The sequence below is a fragment of the Egretta garzetta genome, unplaced genomic scaffold (genome assembly GCF_000687185.1).
Source record: "Egretta garzetta isolate BGI_Z169 unplaced genomic scaffold, ASM68718v1 scaffold29, whole genome shotgun sequence".
NCBI classification, from domain to species: Eukaryota; Metazoa; Chordata; class Aves; order Pelecaniformes; family Ardeidae; genus Egretta; species Egretta garzetta.
The window spans coordinates 1783235-1801118 of record NW_009260796.1 but is presented as its reverse complement, the minus strand read 5'-3'; the positions used below and the strand labels follow the sequence as shown (position 1 = coordinate 1801118).

At 45.2% G+C, this 17884-nt stretch overlaps 1 protein-coding gene across 1 annotated transcript in view; it reads left to right on the top strand.

Annotated features, from left to right (window-relative positions):
* The first annotated feature begins 609 nt into the window (after positions 1-609).
* MXRA8 (matrix remodeling associated 8) overlaps positions 610-17884 on the top strand; it is a 19568-nt gene continuing 2293 nt past the window's right edge. The window contains exons 1-8 of the mRNA XM_009646768.2: positions 610-664; positions 8208-8228; positions 8657-8965; positions 9482-9583; positions 10862-11320; positions 15509-15667; positions 16758-16788; positions 17423-17499. Of these exons, the coding sequence (XP_009645063.1) occupies positions 616-664; positions 8208-8228; positions 8657-8965; positions 9482-9583; positions 10862-11320; positions 15509-15667; positions 16758-16788; positions 17423-17499 (1207 nt within the window). The 5' untranslated portion in view covers positions 610-615. The remainder of the gene's footprint in view (positions 665-8207; positions 8229-8656; positions 8966-9481; positions 9584-10861; positions 11321-15508; positions 15668-16757; positions 16789-17422; positions 17500-17884) is intronic.

Below are 17884 nucleotides of genomic sequence, written 5' to 3'. Positions count from 1 at the left end.
TGCTATTAAGCCCTAGCTTACAAATCACAGGACAGAGTAAATATTGTTTTCTAGATTGTCTTCTGAGACTTGAGCTTGAAATAAAACCATATGAGGAGACAAAGATCAAAAAAATCACTGAAGGCAACAGAATAAATCCAGTCCCAAGCAGACAGCTGGATGAGTGTCAAACAAAGGAAGGAACAGCTGGATCAAGTAAAGCACAAGGAAAATTAGTTCCATCCCTAGGGGGAGGGAGAAAGATTGTTTCACGAGCCCAGAGCTGTGTGGGACCAACTTTACCCGATAAAACTTTTACATCAAAGTCAGGGCAGATCAGAAGGTCCCAGAGGGAGGGGAAAGAGAAGAGTGGGTGTTTGTAGTAATTGTGCAGAAAGTGTTAGGGAAAGGAAGGAGGTGGAGTGTGAGTGTAGGGGGAGAGCTGAGTGGGGAGGTGGGGAATTGGAAGTTGTAGGTGGAGTAATTCTGCAGAGTATGAGCTGCTGTCCACAGCTTTCTGGATGTAAATTGATGAGGTCATAGTGTTTTCCAGTTTAAAAAAAAAAGTTTTTTAAAAAAAAAAAAAGTCTTCAACTTGTTTTTCAAGAGCGACGAAAACGCAGCGAAGCTGAAGAAATGGAACAACTAGCAAAACTCCTTCTGTGGCAGATTTTGCTTCAGCAAAGTAAGCTCCTAGCTGATCGGCACGATGTTACTTGTTTTTATTGCAGCTGCAGAGGACGGGGCTGGAGGTTAGCTAGAAGATTTCGAACTGTTATTTTTGTAAGATTTTGTTCAGATTCCTAAGTTAGCTATGTTTTCGTCCGTGAGGGGAGGGAGTCGTGGATTTCCTATGCTTTTTGGAGAGGAAGGGGGAGAGAATGAAGAAATGTTTGAGGTTGTTTAAGTGGTACTCCATTCAGCATATTTGTGCAGTCTGTTTTTTTCCCATCGGTTAATCTTGATCAGCAAATTCAAAACCAATATGCTTGAATGTGAGTACAGTAAAGCTTGCATAGTTAGATTTACATGATCTAAGGTTATTTTATAGTTTTGAATAGGCAGAAACAGCTGGTACATGTGTGTGTGAGAGAGTGTTCAGGATGGAGGAAAAAATTAAAGTGTGGGGTTGGTTTTGGGGTTTTTTTTTCCCCCCATCAGCATAAAGACAGAGACATAGGAATTCACTTCTGGGTAAGGTGCAAGAAAGGGATGAGGACAAGTCTGATGAGCTTACAATAACAGAATGGCTTTTACCTTTTCCTTAAAAATGGAGTTTTCTGTAAGAGCTGAAAGCAGATTCGGGGTCCTGAGAGCCTGGCCCCAAGGTAAACAGAGAAACCCTGGTAAGACTTGGATGGCAGAAGATTTGAGGGTTAATTGCAAAACCTCAGCAAATCCACACTTGTAAAACTTTGGGCTCTAAGGAGGGCACTTACGAGCAAAGGACCCATTAACAGCTTAAGAACAACATGGAGAGACTTCATTCAGGGTGCTGACAGTAGGACGTGAGGAGCACAAGTTTTTTGGGGACTGGTGACCCCCCCCTGCTCTTCACAGCCCTGTTAATGACAGGCTGTGGCTAGCCACCTGCGCCTCTCAAAATTCCTCGGTACATCGCTGAAGAGTTCTCAGTCTGGTCCTTAATTAGTTTCCATGTCACCACATCATCCCCAGTTTTGCAATGCCTGAAGGCAAGGTTTAGGAATTGGCAACATAAAGGATCAGTCATAGGGACAGAAGGGTTAAAGTGGTTCAGAAAACTAGCATGTGGGGGTGGCCTGGAGAAGGAGGAGAGGCCACATACTGTATTTCAGAAGCACCAACCAGTCCAGCTAGTTGCCAGTGTGGTTTAGCATGTTGGCAGAGCTTGGGGAGCACCATGGGCAGGAATAGCAGGTTGGGTTGCTGTAGAGCAGTGAGGGGGCTGTATAGAGGCAACAGTATCCCAGCTAAGGGTGGATGATCTCTAACAGACTTTTTTTCAGTGTATTTTGGAGAGAGAACTGTCCATATGCCAGGCAGCCCTGGTTTGAGTCCTGCTATCCCCACACAAATCAGGTTATAATATGAGTGAAGATGGGAAGGGGAGAAGGGAGGAAATCTATGCCGTTCCATATTTGCTGAGATGATCCCTTCTGGAGAGGAACCGCACCCTCCAGTGTTAATATCTTGCAGGGAGGAACAGCGCTGTGTTTGGAATGGCTCTACAAACAATTCTGTGGGCCTAGAGCCAACGTGAAGTACACAAAGCAGAGAAGGGCTTATAAAGCTGAGCTAGTATCTGAACTGTCTGTGAGAACGTTAGGGCAATTCTGTGAGGGATCTGTGATTAAGCAGTGGCCAAGATGGCGATTGGTTTCTTGTACAAACACAAGGCTTCTTCCTTTCTGCCGAGGTAGCACATTCTTGCTTTCTGCAGATTGACGGGCATGTTCCTACCTGCAGCGAGGTGTTGGAATTGTTGGGACTAGATGGGTAGTTAAGGGCTCTCCAGTCCTCACATCCTTTTTGAAAGCAGAAGACTCTGCTCTTGAGAAAGCTGTCCCAGGAAGCCTGTAAAAATAAACAAACACAGGGACTTAGATAAAAGCCCAATTCAAAGCCTGGCTTGACCATCAGTTGACTTTGTAAGGGAAACCTCATTTTACTGAAAAGCTTAGTCTTGCAGTCCTAGGCCAGCAGGGGCAGGTGGTGAATGGGACAAGTCTAGGTGGAACTGTGTTGCTCACTGTCTCCCTCCTTTGCCTCTTTGAGATGGACCCAGATGTTATTGCTGGTCACTGGTCAGTGGGTTTTAAAAAATGGATACCAGAAGAGAGCTGAGCTGATTTGTGTAGCTGTCACCTTGATGTTACTGCATAATAAGCCATTGTGGCCTCTTGTATGCTGGGTCAGCTCCCTAAAGAGTCAGGATGGAGCCACTGCTGTTCTCCAACAGCAGTTGGAAATAGCTTGGTAACACAGGCTGCTGTTTTTGCAATAATTGTGTAATGGCTCTACAGAGACCATTAAATCCCCTGCATAGACAGTGAGATTTATGAGAGAAATAAGGAATCTGACACATACAGATTTCGTGAGAACATGTCCTTTCTCTAGGACTAGACCACCCCTCTGTGCCTCTAACGTAAAGGCGATGTTGTTTCCTCTTCAAAAGAAAAAAGAAGCTGAGACAGACTAGGAGATACTAGAGAAGGTGTGTAAAGGAATGATGAGCTCAGCTTACTTAGGCAAGTGGAGTGTCAACCTCACAGACTGTTGTTTCAACCCCCACACCTGGTGGGTTATGACACTCATTTCTCCAGTGACTTCTTACTTTGTTTTCTTGCCCACTCACCACTACAGTCTGGACTTCAGTGATGCTTATTGCGTTGTAAGGCACTGTTCAGGCAGCTTATCCTCGCTCTGCTGACATCAATGGCAGAAGCACTGCAGGTAGAGCTGGTGGTGTCACGTCCCATGGAGTCTATGTGCCACGTGGCACTCAGGCTACCACTTACGGTGTTTGCGGTTTCCTTTTCTGCTCTGGTAGTCTTTCATCCTCCAGTATGCGACAGGAACTTAATGGTTTCATTAGCATGTGCATCTACCTGTGAAGCAGACCCTCTGCCAGCAGCTATCTCCAGGAGGAGAGAAGTTCAGGCAAGACTCAAGGGACAGTTTTCTGTTTGAACTGCTGCAAGGACACTGCCTGGAGAGCTCCGAGTATGTGAGATACCTTTCAGACCCTGAGGCTTTTACTTCTAGTTTGCCTGCAGTTTTGTGGCTTAATTCTTCACTTGAAAAGTGGATGGGATTCAAGAAGTAAGAGTTGGCTCTGCCTTTTACAAGGGATTAGGAAACACTTTTGCAGGCTGCTTTCCTCTTCCTATATTGTGGGACCAGCAGAATACCTCTGGGATCCTGCTGGGAGGCATGCTGAGTCTGCACAGAACATGTCAGGGGACAGCATACAGATGGCTTTTTGGGTTTAATCAAAGTGATTATCCATCACACTGAATTTGAAATTTCAAAATGAAAGCTACAGCAAGTTCTGTGTTGACAACTATTAAGGTATTTGGTGGTTTTGAAGCTCCAGGTCCTGGAGTCCTGTGATTACAAAAGCCTGAGCTTTCACTAGGCTCATAAATACTCCTTGATTTTACAGTTGCAGGTTGGGAAGTGTGACTCACCAAATAACTGCTTCCCATTTACCCCAATCCTGTAGTTCATAAGCTGTCAGCTTTGCTGCGTTATGGGTTATATCTGCCTTTGTTCAGTAGCTACCACGTTACACAAACAATAACTTTAAGAAGCATGGCTGGGGGACATGTCTTGTTTGCTCTGCTTGTCTCACATAGCAGAGCTAGGTCTCAGCAGAGGGAGGAGACTGAAAAGAGAAAAAGGCTTATTCCTTCTTTAACTACTGCTCTATGTTTGGGTTATTGAAGGTCAGTTGTTTTAAATTCCATTTTCTCCAGGCATACAAGAGATCAGAGACATTCCAGATTCCTTAGATTTCTAAGTGATCTCATTTACAGCTATGTCAGATAAGTTTGAGTCTCATCCATGACCTGATGTATGTGTGCAGATTTCCAGCATTGCTGGGGAACCGGCACAATCAGTTCTTCCTTCTTTTTCCTGTGGTGTTCCCATGCCTCTTGTAAAGACCTGTCCTTTCTTTCCCTGCTAGAACTTTACTTACTGGCTGCTGTGCTGCTGTCTTTTTGATATTCGCACCTACCATTTTGTCTGAGACTATGAATGATACCCTGGGGCAGGCTTCAGACCCAACGCGGCTGTCCAGAATCTGTGTGTGTCTGGATGTGAGTGTGCACAGACTTGCAATGAAAACCCCTTTCTCCTCTGTGCTTAATTCCAACACAAGGCTTAGCAAAGCCTTCATCTTGGATGGGTTTTGTTCTAGTGCATAGCTGTAACCCTGGGCCGTTCAGCTTTGTGTGGCAACACTCAGCAAGTCAAACCAGCAGTATGGTAAAATGCAAGAGAGGCATCAACAGATTCTTCCCTTTTCCCAACAGGAAGCAACATCTCCTGGTCACGGAGGGGCAGACCTAGAAAGACCCTGGAGTGTAATTGTCAAGTAAGCGAGAGTGCTCCTGCCCTGCTTCTTAGGGAGCTGCTAGCAGAAGCTTTAAAGTGGAGGGAAAAAGAAGCTGTCAAAACCCACAAGACATAAGCTTTTCTTATCTAAAAGCTGTTACATTGCAGACAACTTCACCGCTTCCTTGTTTTACAGAGAGTTGTGTTTGGAAGCGTGCTGGAGAAATGCCTGCAGCTGGCTGAAGGGGCTTCAGCAGCCTGGGCTGGCAAAAGGCCCCTGTGGGTGGGAGAGGGAGTTAGGGCCTGGCTGGTCCTTACCATGCCAGTAAGGCCAGCTCAAAGATACAAACCCAGGGGTTGGTGCTATCGTTAGCTGAGGGCTGGACATGTTGAGCGGAGCACATACGAAGGCTTAGGTGGATGCTTTTGTCAGTTGTTAGATCTATGATGCTGCATTTGGGCTGTGTGGTTTTTACATTAACTTGCAAGAGGAAAAGAGAAAAGTAAATGCATTCCTCTTGCTGAGCCAGGAGAGGATGTTTCTGTAGCACAAATCAATTTGCTGTTAATGAGCAGTAATGCAAGACTCTGGAAGCACTGGCTGTGCAGGCAGCCAGCTCACAGACACCACTCCCTCGCACGCAAGCTGCTGTTCGTGTTGTGATACGGTGGTGTTCCCTTGCCACGGGGCGAACACCACCGATTCAAACACATGGGCGTTGCTTTGTCACACTGATACAAGCGGATGCTGTTGCGCTGGGAGCTGGTTGTCCTGTCGCAAGTGAGACTGATCTCTCCTGGAGAAGGCTGATTTGGTGCTGTAAAAGAGCTTTGTGTCATTTCTTTGTTGTCCTAAGCTAAACCTAAGTCCTGGCTTCCAGCGGCAGAGGCTGGCAGCTTATCATATTTTACCATCAGGCATTTTGCAGCCTTATTAGGCGAGATCATCAAATAATGGAATTATAATGTCATGTGTATTATATCTCTTTCTTATATCCGGAGAAGTACAGAGTTTGTGTGAGATATTTTTTTTTCTTTGTGATGCTGTCGAAATGTTGAAAAAATAACTTACATTTGGAGTGTCTTTGAACTAGCAGTTCAACAGATGCTGCTGCTCATTTTTGTTCTCTGGTGTCACAGCCCAGTGTTTTGTGATAGGAGAAGGAAAGGAAATAGAGTTTATTCTCAGCCCATGCACTGGGGGTGTGGCTAAAATAGCTCCAGTGTGGAGTTAATTTATTCTTTTCTGAAATGCATAAATTCCAGGGCTGAAAAAATCAAAATACAGCCTTTGTGTGGAGGACATTGTGCCTATGACATTAGCAGGACAAAACTTCTAATGATCTTGCTGGAACCCACTTAGGTTTGACTGGTTAGAGAGATGAATCATGTCATTGTGTTGGGATTCTAAGTCATGCTCTCAAAGCATAATGCCAGGAGATGTCCTAGACCCCTCCTACACAAAAATCAGGGGGGGCTGGAGCAGGGAAATGCAGAAATAAGGGCGTTAGTTCACTTCTTGCAAAGTTCTTCCTGCATAGATCTGAGCTATGAGAGTTGCAGTTGCATCCAGAGCTTTACAGTGTTAACCGTGCAGACCAGGAACGTGAGTGGGAGAGACTCTAGGGGGCACGTTCCCCAAGTGAGGATATATTTGCCCAGCAGAGTGCTGACAACACTGTGTATCACAAGTGTGAAGTGGAACCGCCGAGTAACGTCACTCCTCATTTGACAGGTAGACTCAGCATCCTGCAGAGCTACAGAATTCCCTCAATGCATTAATCCCACCATCAATTTTATAGGGGTTTGAATTCTTGGAGATGAAAGTTATCTTTTGGCCCTCAATCTAGTGCATCAGCAGCGTGGATCCACTTGCCTCTACTTGGGCAGCTCTAAGCCCTAGCAAATGAGCTGGGGTCAGCTCTGTCTCCAAGCCTATTCAGGGCTTTGCCTTAGCAGAGAAGGCTGAGTGAGATGTGGGTGTCTGCTGGGGAAGAGATGGAAGTGAAACAGTCACATTTAATTTCACAGTAGTCAAACAGCACAAAAATGAACATGGTTTTAACTGGTCACATCTGGGAAGTACTAGTCTCCTCTGGTGAGACCCCACCTGGAGTACTGTGCCCAGCTCTGGAGTCTTCAGTGCAGGACAGACATGGACCTGTTGGAGCAGGTCCAGAGGAGGCCACAAAAATGATCCGAGGACTGGAACACCTCACCTGAGAGGAAAAGCTGAGAGAGTTGGGGTTGTTCAGCCTGGAGAAGAGAAGGCTGTGGGGAAGGACCTTATTGTGGCCCTTCAATACTTAAAGGGGGCTTTGTAAGAAAGATGGAGACAGACAGTAGGGCCTGTTGTGATAGGACAAGGGGTGATGGTTTAAAAGAAGGTAGGTTCAGACTAGATGTGAAGAAATTTTTTACAGTGAGGGTGGTGAAATGCTGGCACAGGTTGCCCAAAGCAGTGGTAGATGTCCCATCCCTGGAAACATTCTGAGCCAGGTGGGACGGGGCTCTGAGCAGCCTGATCCAGTTGAAGATGTCCCTGCTCATTGCAGGGGGGTGGGACTAGATGGCCTTTAAGGTCCCTTCCAACCCAAAGCATTCTATGATTCTGTGAACTGTTCTTGCCCTGCTGTTTCTGCTGCTGCCTTGCTATTTATGCAGGACTAATATCAGATCCTACTGGTGCTTCCCTTCCCCCTGCCTGCTCCTGCCTCTTTGGGTTCTTGGTTTTGTCTTGCACAACATTTGTCAAGTAGTTTCCTCACAGGCAGAAGAGGCCTTTCAGTCAGTTTTGGTGAGTGATGCATTCACAGATACCTTTGGTGTAACATTTGAATAGCATGGTGGAAAAAACTCTGTGACTGTAGATGATAATGAAATAAAGACTTGGACTGTATGAAATTCAGTTGCAGGCTAAGCATATCCCACATTGCTCTCAAGCTTAAGTTTGTTGGTCTGTCTTTTGCTGTAAGTGCACAGTGTCTGCTGCAGCATGGACCGACCGAAGTCTGAGCCTCTGGGCTTAACCACGATACACGTGTTAAATAAGTATATTAACAGAGAAGGGAGGAATAGATGGAATAATAACGGAGGAGGTGGCTGCTGACTATGAGTGTATTTGTAGTTTTTTCTTCCTTTTGTTGTCAGTAACATTCTTTTTTTTTTTTTTTCTGCTTTGACAGGTTCTGTTTGTTTATATTCAGGTGAGTGACATCTTTGTAACCTGCCTGGTTTTGTGATCATGAGAGGAAATGAGAGGGACCCTGATTCCATGATATGCAATGGGGGTTTCCTTGCTAACTTCCATCGGCATGACCCATGCATCCCATGAACTAGTGTCTCTAAACTTTGATTAAACTGGGGGTTAGGATTAGGAAGGGTAGGTAGGACAGGTCAAATCTGTGATCCTGATAACAGACATCATAGACATTGCTTTCACTGAATGAAATCAGTGTTTTTAATACTGTTCTATTTCTCCATGAGAGAGCTCTATGTTGGTCTTGAAAGTTTCTTTTTTTGGGGTGGAAAGTGTGCAGAGATTCTAGGACAGGTCTGAGTCCTGTTCTAATGTCTTCTTCACGTGCCATTAATCTAGTAACTCTGGTTTTTGTTCTTTGCTCCTGGCTCTCAGTCCCAGCTGATGCCTCAAACCCAGACAGCGTTGTAGTGTCAGTGTTAAATATCAGTGCTACGTCGGGGTCACAGGCTGTCCTGCCCTGCAAGAGTTACCGCATAGTGTGGACCCAGGATCGTCTGAATGACCGCCAGCGTGTAGTCCACTGGGATGTGTACAGCAACTACTATGGAGATAACAGGACGGAGAGGCTATGTGACATGTACTCAGCCGGAGATCAGCGCGTATACAGCTCCTACAACCAAGGGAGGATATTCATGTCCCAGAATGCATTTATTGATGGCAACTTCTCCTTGGTGATCAAAGGTACTAAAGGGCGTCTTTTCTCCCTATGCTGTCTGAAAAATGGAGGATTCACAACTAAATTAACTTTGTGTTCTTCTGTGAAAATGGCTATTTTACAGAGCATTTTCTATAAATAAGTAAATATCAGTCTAATGAGGTTAATGAGGTTCTTTGAAGCACTGGCAATAGTGTTGTATTTCCCTTTGACTGTATTTCAGTTCCTGAACTATAAACCCAAGACTGCCATTCTCCCTATCGCTGCTCTTAGCTAAATCAGCTTAGAGAAAGCTTAAATCAGCTTTCTCTTTCCATCTGTTAATAGAAATACATTCCACACAAGAGCAAATAAACTGAACAAATTAGGTGTGATGGTTCTTCTTTGTTTAGCCTACCTTGGGGATAAGGATGGGTTAGAACCAAGTTATACGAAGGGCCTTTTGCATCCATACAAGCATTTGGGAAACAGTATAAATGACAACAGTCATCACTGTCTCAGCATTAAACATTCAACTTCCCCTCTCTTCCCTGTTGTATTAGATGTTGCAGAGAGTGATGAAGGCACATATTCCTGTAGTCTTCACCACCACTACTGCCACTTATACGAAACTGTGAAAGTCCGACTAGCTATCACCAAGAAAGGTAGGTGTGGCAGACAGCTTGGTGTTCCTTTCTGCAGGGGACCTGCTTGGGCAACTGGAGGCCAGTGGCCACCAGGACTCTGTTGAATTCACAGTGGGGCTTGTGTGCTGATTCACGGTAGGTCTGGCACTCTGTTCTGCTAGTGTCAGAGAAGAGCAGTGTGGATGCAGGGTTTTGCCCGTGCCTTCTCAGTTCCACGTTCAGGGCACAGGTGCCACCAGAGGCTTGGAAAGCATCAGGAGACAGTGGTGATCGCTATGCCATTTGCTGTCCCTGAGTTTCAGAAACTTTATTCAATGTGTGTTATTTATGAACCTCTCTCCTTTCTCGGCATGTGCCGAACAATGCATGGAGCCTGTTAAGTTAAATGTTTACTCTCAGCAGCCCAATTAGCTAACCGTCCTCTTACTGCTCCAGCAGTAGAACACCCCTAGTAACAATCCATCATCTGTCAGGTTAGCCGCAAAGATCTGCCTTGTACATTGGTTGGTGAGCTTGCCCTGAGAAGCCTGTAGTTAAAAAGCCTCTGCAAGTCACCACACCTTAGCTCCAGCTCTAAAAGCAAGCTTCTAAGGGCTGCTGGCAGCGTGTGCCACCCGTGCTGCACATGCATTGCTACTGTGTCATTTAAATTGACCTTTGTGTAATGCACAAGTGAAGCTACTGGGGCTGATTGTGCTGGCAAGATGTTGAAGGGCTGGTGGGATGGTAGAGAGGTGCAGCTCTTCGGCTGCTGTTCTCATAGCTTCTATGCAATAAAAACATCCAGGCAGGCACGTGAGCCCCAATCTGCTCATTTGTGTTTTGGTTTGTCTGTTATTCCTTTTCAAGAACAAAATACAAAACAGTGCTTCTTTAACTCCTCCAGTAATTAGGGCATTTGTGGGTAGAAAAGCATTTCCTGCTTGGAGAACTGGGATACAGCATATTGAAGATGAAATCTGTTGTTCTCGTTCCATTCTTAGTCTGCGGAGAGAATGTATTTCCTGCTTTCTGAAGCAAGAGATTAACTCTCAGTTATAAGGAAAAGAAAGTGGTCTTGCTTAATGCACTGACCTAGGATGTAGAAGATAAAGGTGTGTTTCTTTACTGGCTGCTGAAGTAAGTGTGAACAGGGCACACTACCCCTGTGGCACTTCAAGATCTTTGGAGGGGATGCGTTATAGGATTGCAGGGTCTGAGAGCTATCTTAGGTGGGCCTGGGTGTCCTTAAGCGTAGGACACGTATGTAAAGATGCACATACCAAGGTTGCACAACTTGTATTGTCTCTTCCACAGCTGAGGATGCAAAACAGTACTGGGATGGGGAAAAGCCTGTGATTGTTGCCCTAGAAGGCAGCATAGTGGTGCTCCCCTGTGTGAACCGTAAGCACATCTGGACCGAACGGCACAGTGAAGAGGCACAACAAGTGGTCCACTGGGACAGGCAGCCCCCAGGGGTTCCTCATGACCGGGCTGACCGCCTCATTGATCTGTATGCCTCTGGTGAGCGCCGTTCTTATGGACCTCTCTTCATTCGTCAGAAGATGAACATCACTGATGCAGCCTTTGCCCTGGGTGACTTTTCCCTGCGGATTTCGGAGCTGGAAAGTGCAGATGAAGGCACTTACTCGTGCCACCTGCACCATCACTACTGTGGCCTGCACGAGCGCAGGATCTACCAAGTCTTTGTGACTGAGCCAGTGAGGGAGAAGAAGGTGGTGAACCTCACAACTTACAACATTGCTCCAGCCATAGGTAAGTGGCCTCTGGAAGTGGTTCTCCTGACTGAGGAAGAGATAAGTATCTACAGTTGCACCTTTGAGCTCTAAAGAGCTCCCTAAGCCACGGGACAGGAATGTGACACATTATTCCCCATCATCACCTCAGGAGGCCTTTGCTCCAAATGCCAAAACGTCCTTGCATTTTCTGTCCCTCCACAGTGGTCTGCAGGGATCGCTTAGTGCCCCCAGGAGGGAGCGTGGTCAAGGCAAACCTGTGCCCTGCAGAAGTATCCTAGACACCACTGAAGCGAAGGTGCCACTTACAGCAATGAGGGGGTTTCCTCTATGAAGGTTTCTCGCATTTGAGCCAGGGGCTATTCCTGCCCTTAGGGCTAGAAAAGTATATGAGGTCTTGCCTCCCTCGCTACTAGTATATGGCTCATGTACGGGCTTGGTTGTTTCTGAGCTATTTCCATTGCGTTGGTGTACCTGGAGCTGCATGCGTAGTGATAGTCGTGAGGATCCTGCTGAGCTGCTTTAATACTGTGCTGTACCAAAAACGGAGTGTCCCACCCATCAGGGTTAATTACCCTGCTCCCAGTGCTGTAGAGACATCATGTCCAGCTCCTGTTTTCTTTGCTCCAGGCCAATTCTGCAACCTGTTCTGCTCTGCAACACTGACATGGCCTAAGGCAAACAAGCTGTTTTTCTAACAGGCTCCCTTTCCTGATTGCTTTTTTGGAGGCGGAGAAGGTGTGGGGCCGGGACCAATTCTGCTCTGCTTTTGCTGTTTGTAACATGCTGCTATTCTCACCAGTGTAGATCGTAAGTGTTTGCTCCCCTTTGCACAGGGGTTTAGGCTATGCAAGATGCCAGACCGTGCAGAATCAAGCACCAGGAATTTTCCTCCACCCTTCGGCTTTTTTTTTTTTTGTCTTAAACCAATTTTCACATTTTCCACTGCAGTGAGCTATCATCTGACAGCCTGTCCAAACTCAAAACCATCATGCTTAGCTCAGGCAGGAAAATAAAACAAAAATCCCAAGTTTAATATTTTTTTAGAGTCTTTTGGGTATAGCTCCTTATTAACATTTTAAAATATTCATTGTGGTTTAATATTTATTGGCTGCTTAATACAGAATTTTGACATGCTTCATACATTTTTAAATAGGTCTATTCTTCTCTAGAAATTGTCTTTTTCAAGTCACAGAAACCTAAACCTTCCTCCTGGGACTAAGGTTGGTGTCCAGAAAACCCAGGCAGTACTAAAGAGAGGTGGCTGTTGGGGCTGAGCTGATGTGGAGGCCAGGACATACAAATATGTGTCCCGCTGCCCTTGAGCCCTATCCAGATCACATTGTGCAGATGAAACCTAGATCTTGTTTTCCAAGTTACCCACCCAGGAATTTATTCCTCTCTTTTCCTGGATGTTGTCCTGCTGGTTGCTGAAAAGTTAGGTACCTGCTCAGAAGTTAGACAGAACCTACAAATAATTTAACCTGCCAGGGTTGTCTTAGTTTGGCAGTGGTGCCCTCAGTGCCGGAGGAGCTTGCCTTCCTGAGAAAAGCCATTTCCACTGTCAAAAAGAACATCCTAAGAAGAGCTTTTTTCCCTTTGGGCAGTGAACACTCAGCTGGGCTGAGAGCACCACACACAAAAATGTGCTGAATCGATGGGAATGTGAAAGAAGCTGAGACGTCCGGAGTGCCTTTTTCAAACCCACTGCTGGTGAGGAGCCTGCTGGGACATGCCCTGTTTGTTTACAGCAGGAGAGGCTGAGATACTGCCCTGTTCCATGAAAAAGTGTACAGAACTCATCTGGGGATATAACATAAAACCAAAATGAAAATCAGGAGATAACAAAAGCACAGCAATGAGCTTTTTCAGCAGGCGGCTATAGTTCCTGGCATAGGTCCAAGGTGTGGAGCCATTTCCAGACAGGAGACTTCATCCTGTTTTGAATATAAGCATGAACTCAATTCTGTTCTCAGGCTCAGCAGTAAAAATGTGGTGTATGTCTACTAATTCAGTGCTTTTTTACTCTGCGTTTGTTTTGGAGCAGGTGACTGAAGAATGGCATCTGTTGTGTCTCATGCTTATTGCTAAACTATTCTCAATCCTCTGCCAGCCTTGAAAAGAAAATGGGCCACGTACCCAGTATTTGTGAGCTCTCTTGGTAGAGAGCGCTCAGTTTTTTCCAGCAGAAGAATCTGACCCTTAACGCTTTGGTAAAGTAATGTAAAGGCACCGCTGTTCTTTCCTCCCAAACTTATTTTCCAGTAGTTAAACCAGATCATGTGAGTGACTTGGAGGCAGGTGGGCATGCCATGTTGAGACAGACTGAAAGATCAGATCTTGGTTACAGAATTAACTGTCATCACCTCAGCTTAAACTCTGATATAACACGAGGATGAGGAGGAGAGTTACCTTGGTGATGCTACTCTAGGAGCTGCCGTGGGTGCAATTGAACCAACCGTTACTCTGTGCCTCAGTTTCCCCAATTATAAAATGGAATATATTCTACTGCCTTCCCAGTGATGCACTTTGAAGTCCACCAACGGTGCTTTGTCAAAACACTACTATGACAAGTATTTTTAATATTACTTGACTGAGTAAGCCAAGGAGACCCAAAGTTACTGAATCTCTCTTTCCACTGTTTGTTGTTACAGTGACCTCTCCAATGTTGACTAAAGTTTAACTCCCCTCCTACCCTATCTTGCAGTGCTGTGGGAAAGCAAAAGGCCAGGAATAGAATGCATTTATGTTTGCTGACTTCTGGCTCAACAGTTGCTCCAGTGGCTACCATCTCATTATGGCAGCTGCTGAAGAAGCCCTTCATGATCCCGAGATTTGTTAAAGTAGAACTGTCACGTATACTGTTTGCAGCTTTGCAAGTGGTTTTTTTGGTTTGGTATTTTTTAGCTTAGCAGCGGTGAAAAACACATACTGGTTTTCAGCACTGTAGCCAGCCAGCACACAGCATCTAGCAATGCCAGCAAAAACTGGAGTGTTGCTGGAGTGGAGGGCTGGGCTACCAGAACAGACCATATGATAAAATCTCTCGATTTTCTAGGACTGCTGTTAGCATTAGCAAACGATCATCTCTGGTTTCAAAGTGTTTCTTTCAATCTGCTGTTGTCTTACTTGATTTTATTGTTGGTGGGTTGGTGTTTTTAAATGCTGGAAATAAACTACCTGACAAACTGGAACCAGTTGTTATGCCAGCAGTTCCAAAAATGTCAACATTTCTCACATTAGAACACATCTGTTAAATGGCATTGTGGTTTTTGGGATGTTTTCCCCCATCTTTCCCCTTATTCCCCTGACTAATGTACAGCATTAAACTCCTGAGAGAATGGTAGGCCAGAAGTCCAGACTGGTTCTTGCCTGGTGCTCTGTGAATGTTCCCTTTTAGGGGGAAAAGGTGTTGCTTTCTGCTCTGTTTTGAAGAGAAAAGCCTCCCCCAGCACAGCGTGTCTTATGGATCTGCTGGATTTGTCCAGTACTCTGCCTGCAAGCAGAGAAGTCGCTTCCTCTTTATATGTGTAAAACATTGACCTATTTATTTGAGATCTAAAAAAATGTTCCAAGTAAGAGTTTTGAGTTACCCTTCCCCGTGCTGCGGAACTGAAATGCTGCTGCACCCACAGATGGAATGGAATCTTGGCTTTTCTTTGTGGGTTTTTATTTTATTTATTTTATTGATTTTTATTTTATTTAAAAGGAAACTCATTCTTTGGCATTGAAAATTCCTCCCACTCTGTAAATTATAACCCTTGGCAGGGAGGGGCTGCTTCATACTTTTGCTGTCTGGAGCCGAAGCAACGTGGTGTGTGTGTTGTAAGGGACCCAGAGGAGGGTTGTGTTACTCTGCAGAAAGGCTTGGGGCTGTCTAGTGTGGCTTCTTTCTGGACTTCCCCTCTGCAATAAACAAGAGCATGCTGACAGCCAGGCAGCAGCAAGGGAATGTGCAACAGCCACTGTTAATCCTTCATGTTCCTGGGAAGTATAATGGTCTGGTGAAGAGCGCAGGCATCTTCCATCTGACAGAGGTGCAGTGTCTTGTAATTTAGGGAGCCATTTGCCCTTTATTTCATGCAGTTCAGAAGAGTTTCTCACTGAACATGCTTATCAGGTCCATATATGGGCCCACCTGTGAACGTGCTTTGCTTTGGATGCAAATTACAATTATCAACCTATTTTCCTTTTCTTCTGCCATCAGATCCGAATGTTGTCAGGGGCCACAATGTGATAAATGTCATCATCCCTGAGAGCCGGATGCACTTCTTCCAGCAGCTGGGCTACATCCTGGCAACTCTGCTGCTCTTCGTCGTCCTCCTCATCATTGTTGTCCTCGTCACCCGCAAGCGCCGGCAGAGGGGTAAGTGCTAGAAAAGACCAGCCCTTTAGTTCTTATAGGGATATCTTACGGCAGGAGAGCTGATTCTGCAAATAATTACTGCAAAGCATAGTGCTGAAGGCAGTGATGCTCTTCTGGAAAACCAGTAACCTACGCAGTCGGGAGTCTTTGCAGGTGCTGATGCCAAGAGAGTTTCATTAGTGTGGTGTAAAAATTTTCAGGCCTTGATTGCCGAGTTGCTCTGTTGTAAGGGAGAAGAAAATTAGAACAGCTAGGTAGTTGCTCTTTACAAGTGGAATTTATTTAGAGCAGAAGGCCCATATGCATCCCTTAGGAACGAAGATGTCTTAAGTCCTTGCTGGACTCCCTGTGCTGGGTGACTGTCTGTGTGTAATTAGATAAATGGAGATCTTTTGGTGACTTCCACACAAATAGTTTTGGATGCCACACAAAAAGCAAATACCAGGGAATGTCTGTCTTCTGCTGTGTTCTTTGCAGTACCACATTCATCCTTATTTACTTGTCAGGGGAATAGCACCGACAGAAAATGGGGCTGTCTCCACTGACTTCAGTGGAGTTACTTTGCAGTCACAGAGGGGACAGGCTCCTGGCCCTGGCCTTCGAATGGAAAAGAGGAGCCTGCAATCATCTCTCCTTGCAGGGTGGGGTGAGACAGGGGTGTAGTTAGATACCTGGCATGTGGGAGGCTGATGAAAACCAGCATCTGATGGATTCAGGCCTATGCAATGAGCTGGGGATGGGCAAGTGCAGCACCAGCGCACAAGAGATGCCAGGTGAGGTCAGTATTTCTGTAATAAATGGGAGGTGGAAAGAAATGAAATATGGCAATTGCTGTAGTTTCTCATGGCTGGTCATCCACAGATCTGGGAAAACCACTGGAAAGCTGGTGAGTAAAGGAAAGGGAAGCTCCATGTGGCAGTGGAACACACATGAATTCTTATGTATTGGAGGGATTGTGAAAGTGATCATTGTAAGCACCACAGTAAGGAGCAGGGTGAATAAGTACTGGGTGTTACTGCGGTCACTGTTATCTGGGAGGGGTTGTTTGGACTGGCTGTGACTGCTCATTCTGTTTCTTCTCCCTGTTTAGGTTATGAATACAATGTGAAGAAATACGGAGAGTAAGTATATTCACAGGTCTATAACTATGATTAGAATCCATAAAAATGAACTTATGGGCCCCAAACCTCAGCTGTCATTAAGAGCCTAAACCAGCTGAGGATTTGGTTAGTATGAGTGCAGCCATGTAAAGCATCAGCTTTTTGATAGGTTTGATTCATTGCTTTGCACCAATTCTTTCGCAGCTTTACACTCTAGTGATCATTAGTGTAACGTTCCCAGGAATATGCACTTGCATAACGATTGCATATCAGGGAGTGACTTCCATGCTGTCAAAGTACGGAAGGAGAGAATGGTCTGTAGGGCTGATTTGGCAGTTGCATTTTTACTCTACAGGAAAAGTACCCACCTGCAATGGCTGCCAATGCTGTTACCTATCTGTAATGCTTTCTCCAGGGAAGCATTATAGAAACTGGAAAGGATTCTGTAATGATTGCTGTGAAAATCACCAGTACTTAGTAGAGAATGAAGTCTTCTATGGATTTTTTTTTTAACTTTCTCCAGATACTTAGCAATTAAACACTGTAAATTAAATTCTCTAAAGTAGCATTAGAAAAGCTATTGTGAAAAAGTGTGAAAGGAGCCAGTTATTAAAGGATGTGACAATACCATTTTTCACTGTTATTTCTTTTTCAGGAAGGATGTAAATCTTAAAGAATTTACAGTCGACACAACAGATCTGACTCAATACAAAAGTGAAGACATCAGGCTGGGTATGCATCAACTAGCAACCATTCTCCAAACCAGGTCAAAACTCATTATAAGTGAGGATTGGCTAATGGCATTTAGATCTCCATTTTGAAATTGCTTAGCCTCCCGATTTTAAATGGCAACTTTGAGAATCTCAACCCACAAGTCAGTGCTGGCAGGGGGACTGCAGCTGGAGGGGGCAGGCCTGACTTTTGAGTTTAACTAGAAGCTGATTGATGAGGTTGGTCAGTCATGAGGCACAGCTTCTGTTTCATCTGCAGTTTTTGGGGTTCTTTGACATGCACCTGAAAGCCAAATTCAAGTGTGTGCAAAACAATGTGGAGTGAGATCAAGATAGCATCTAGAGAAAAGGATTCCTCAAATCTAAGCAGTTTGTGTAGGGAGGAG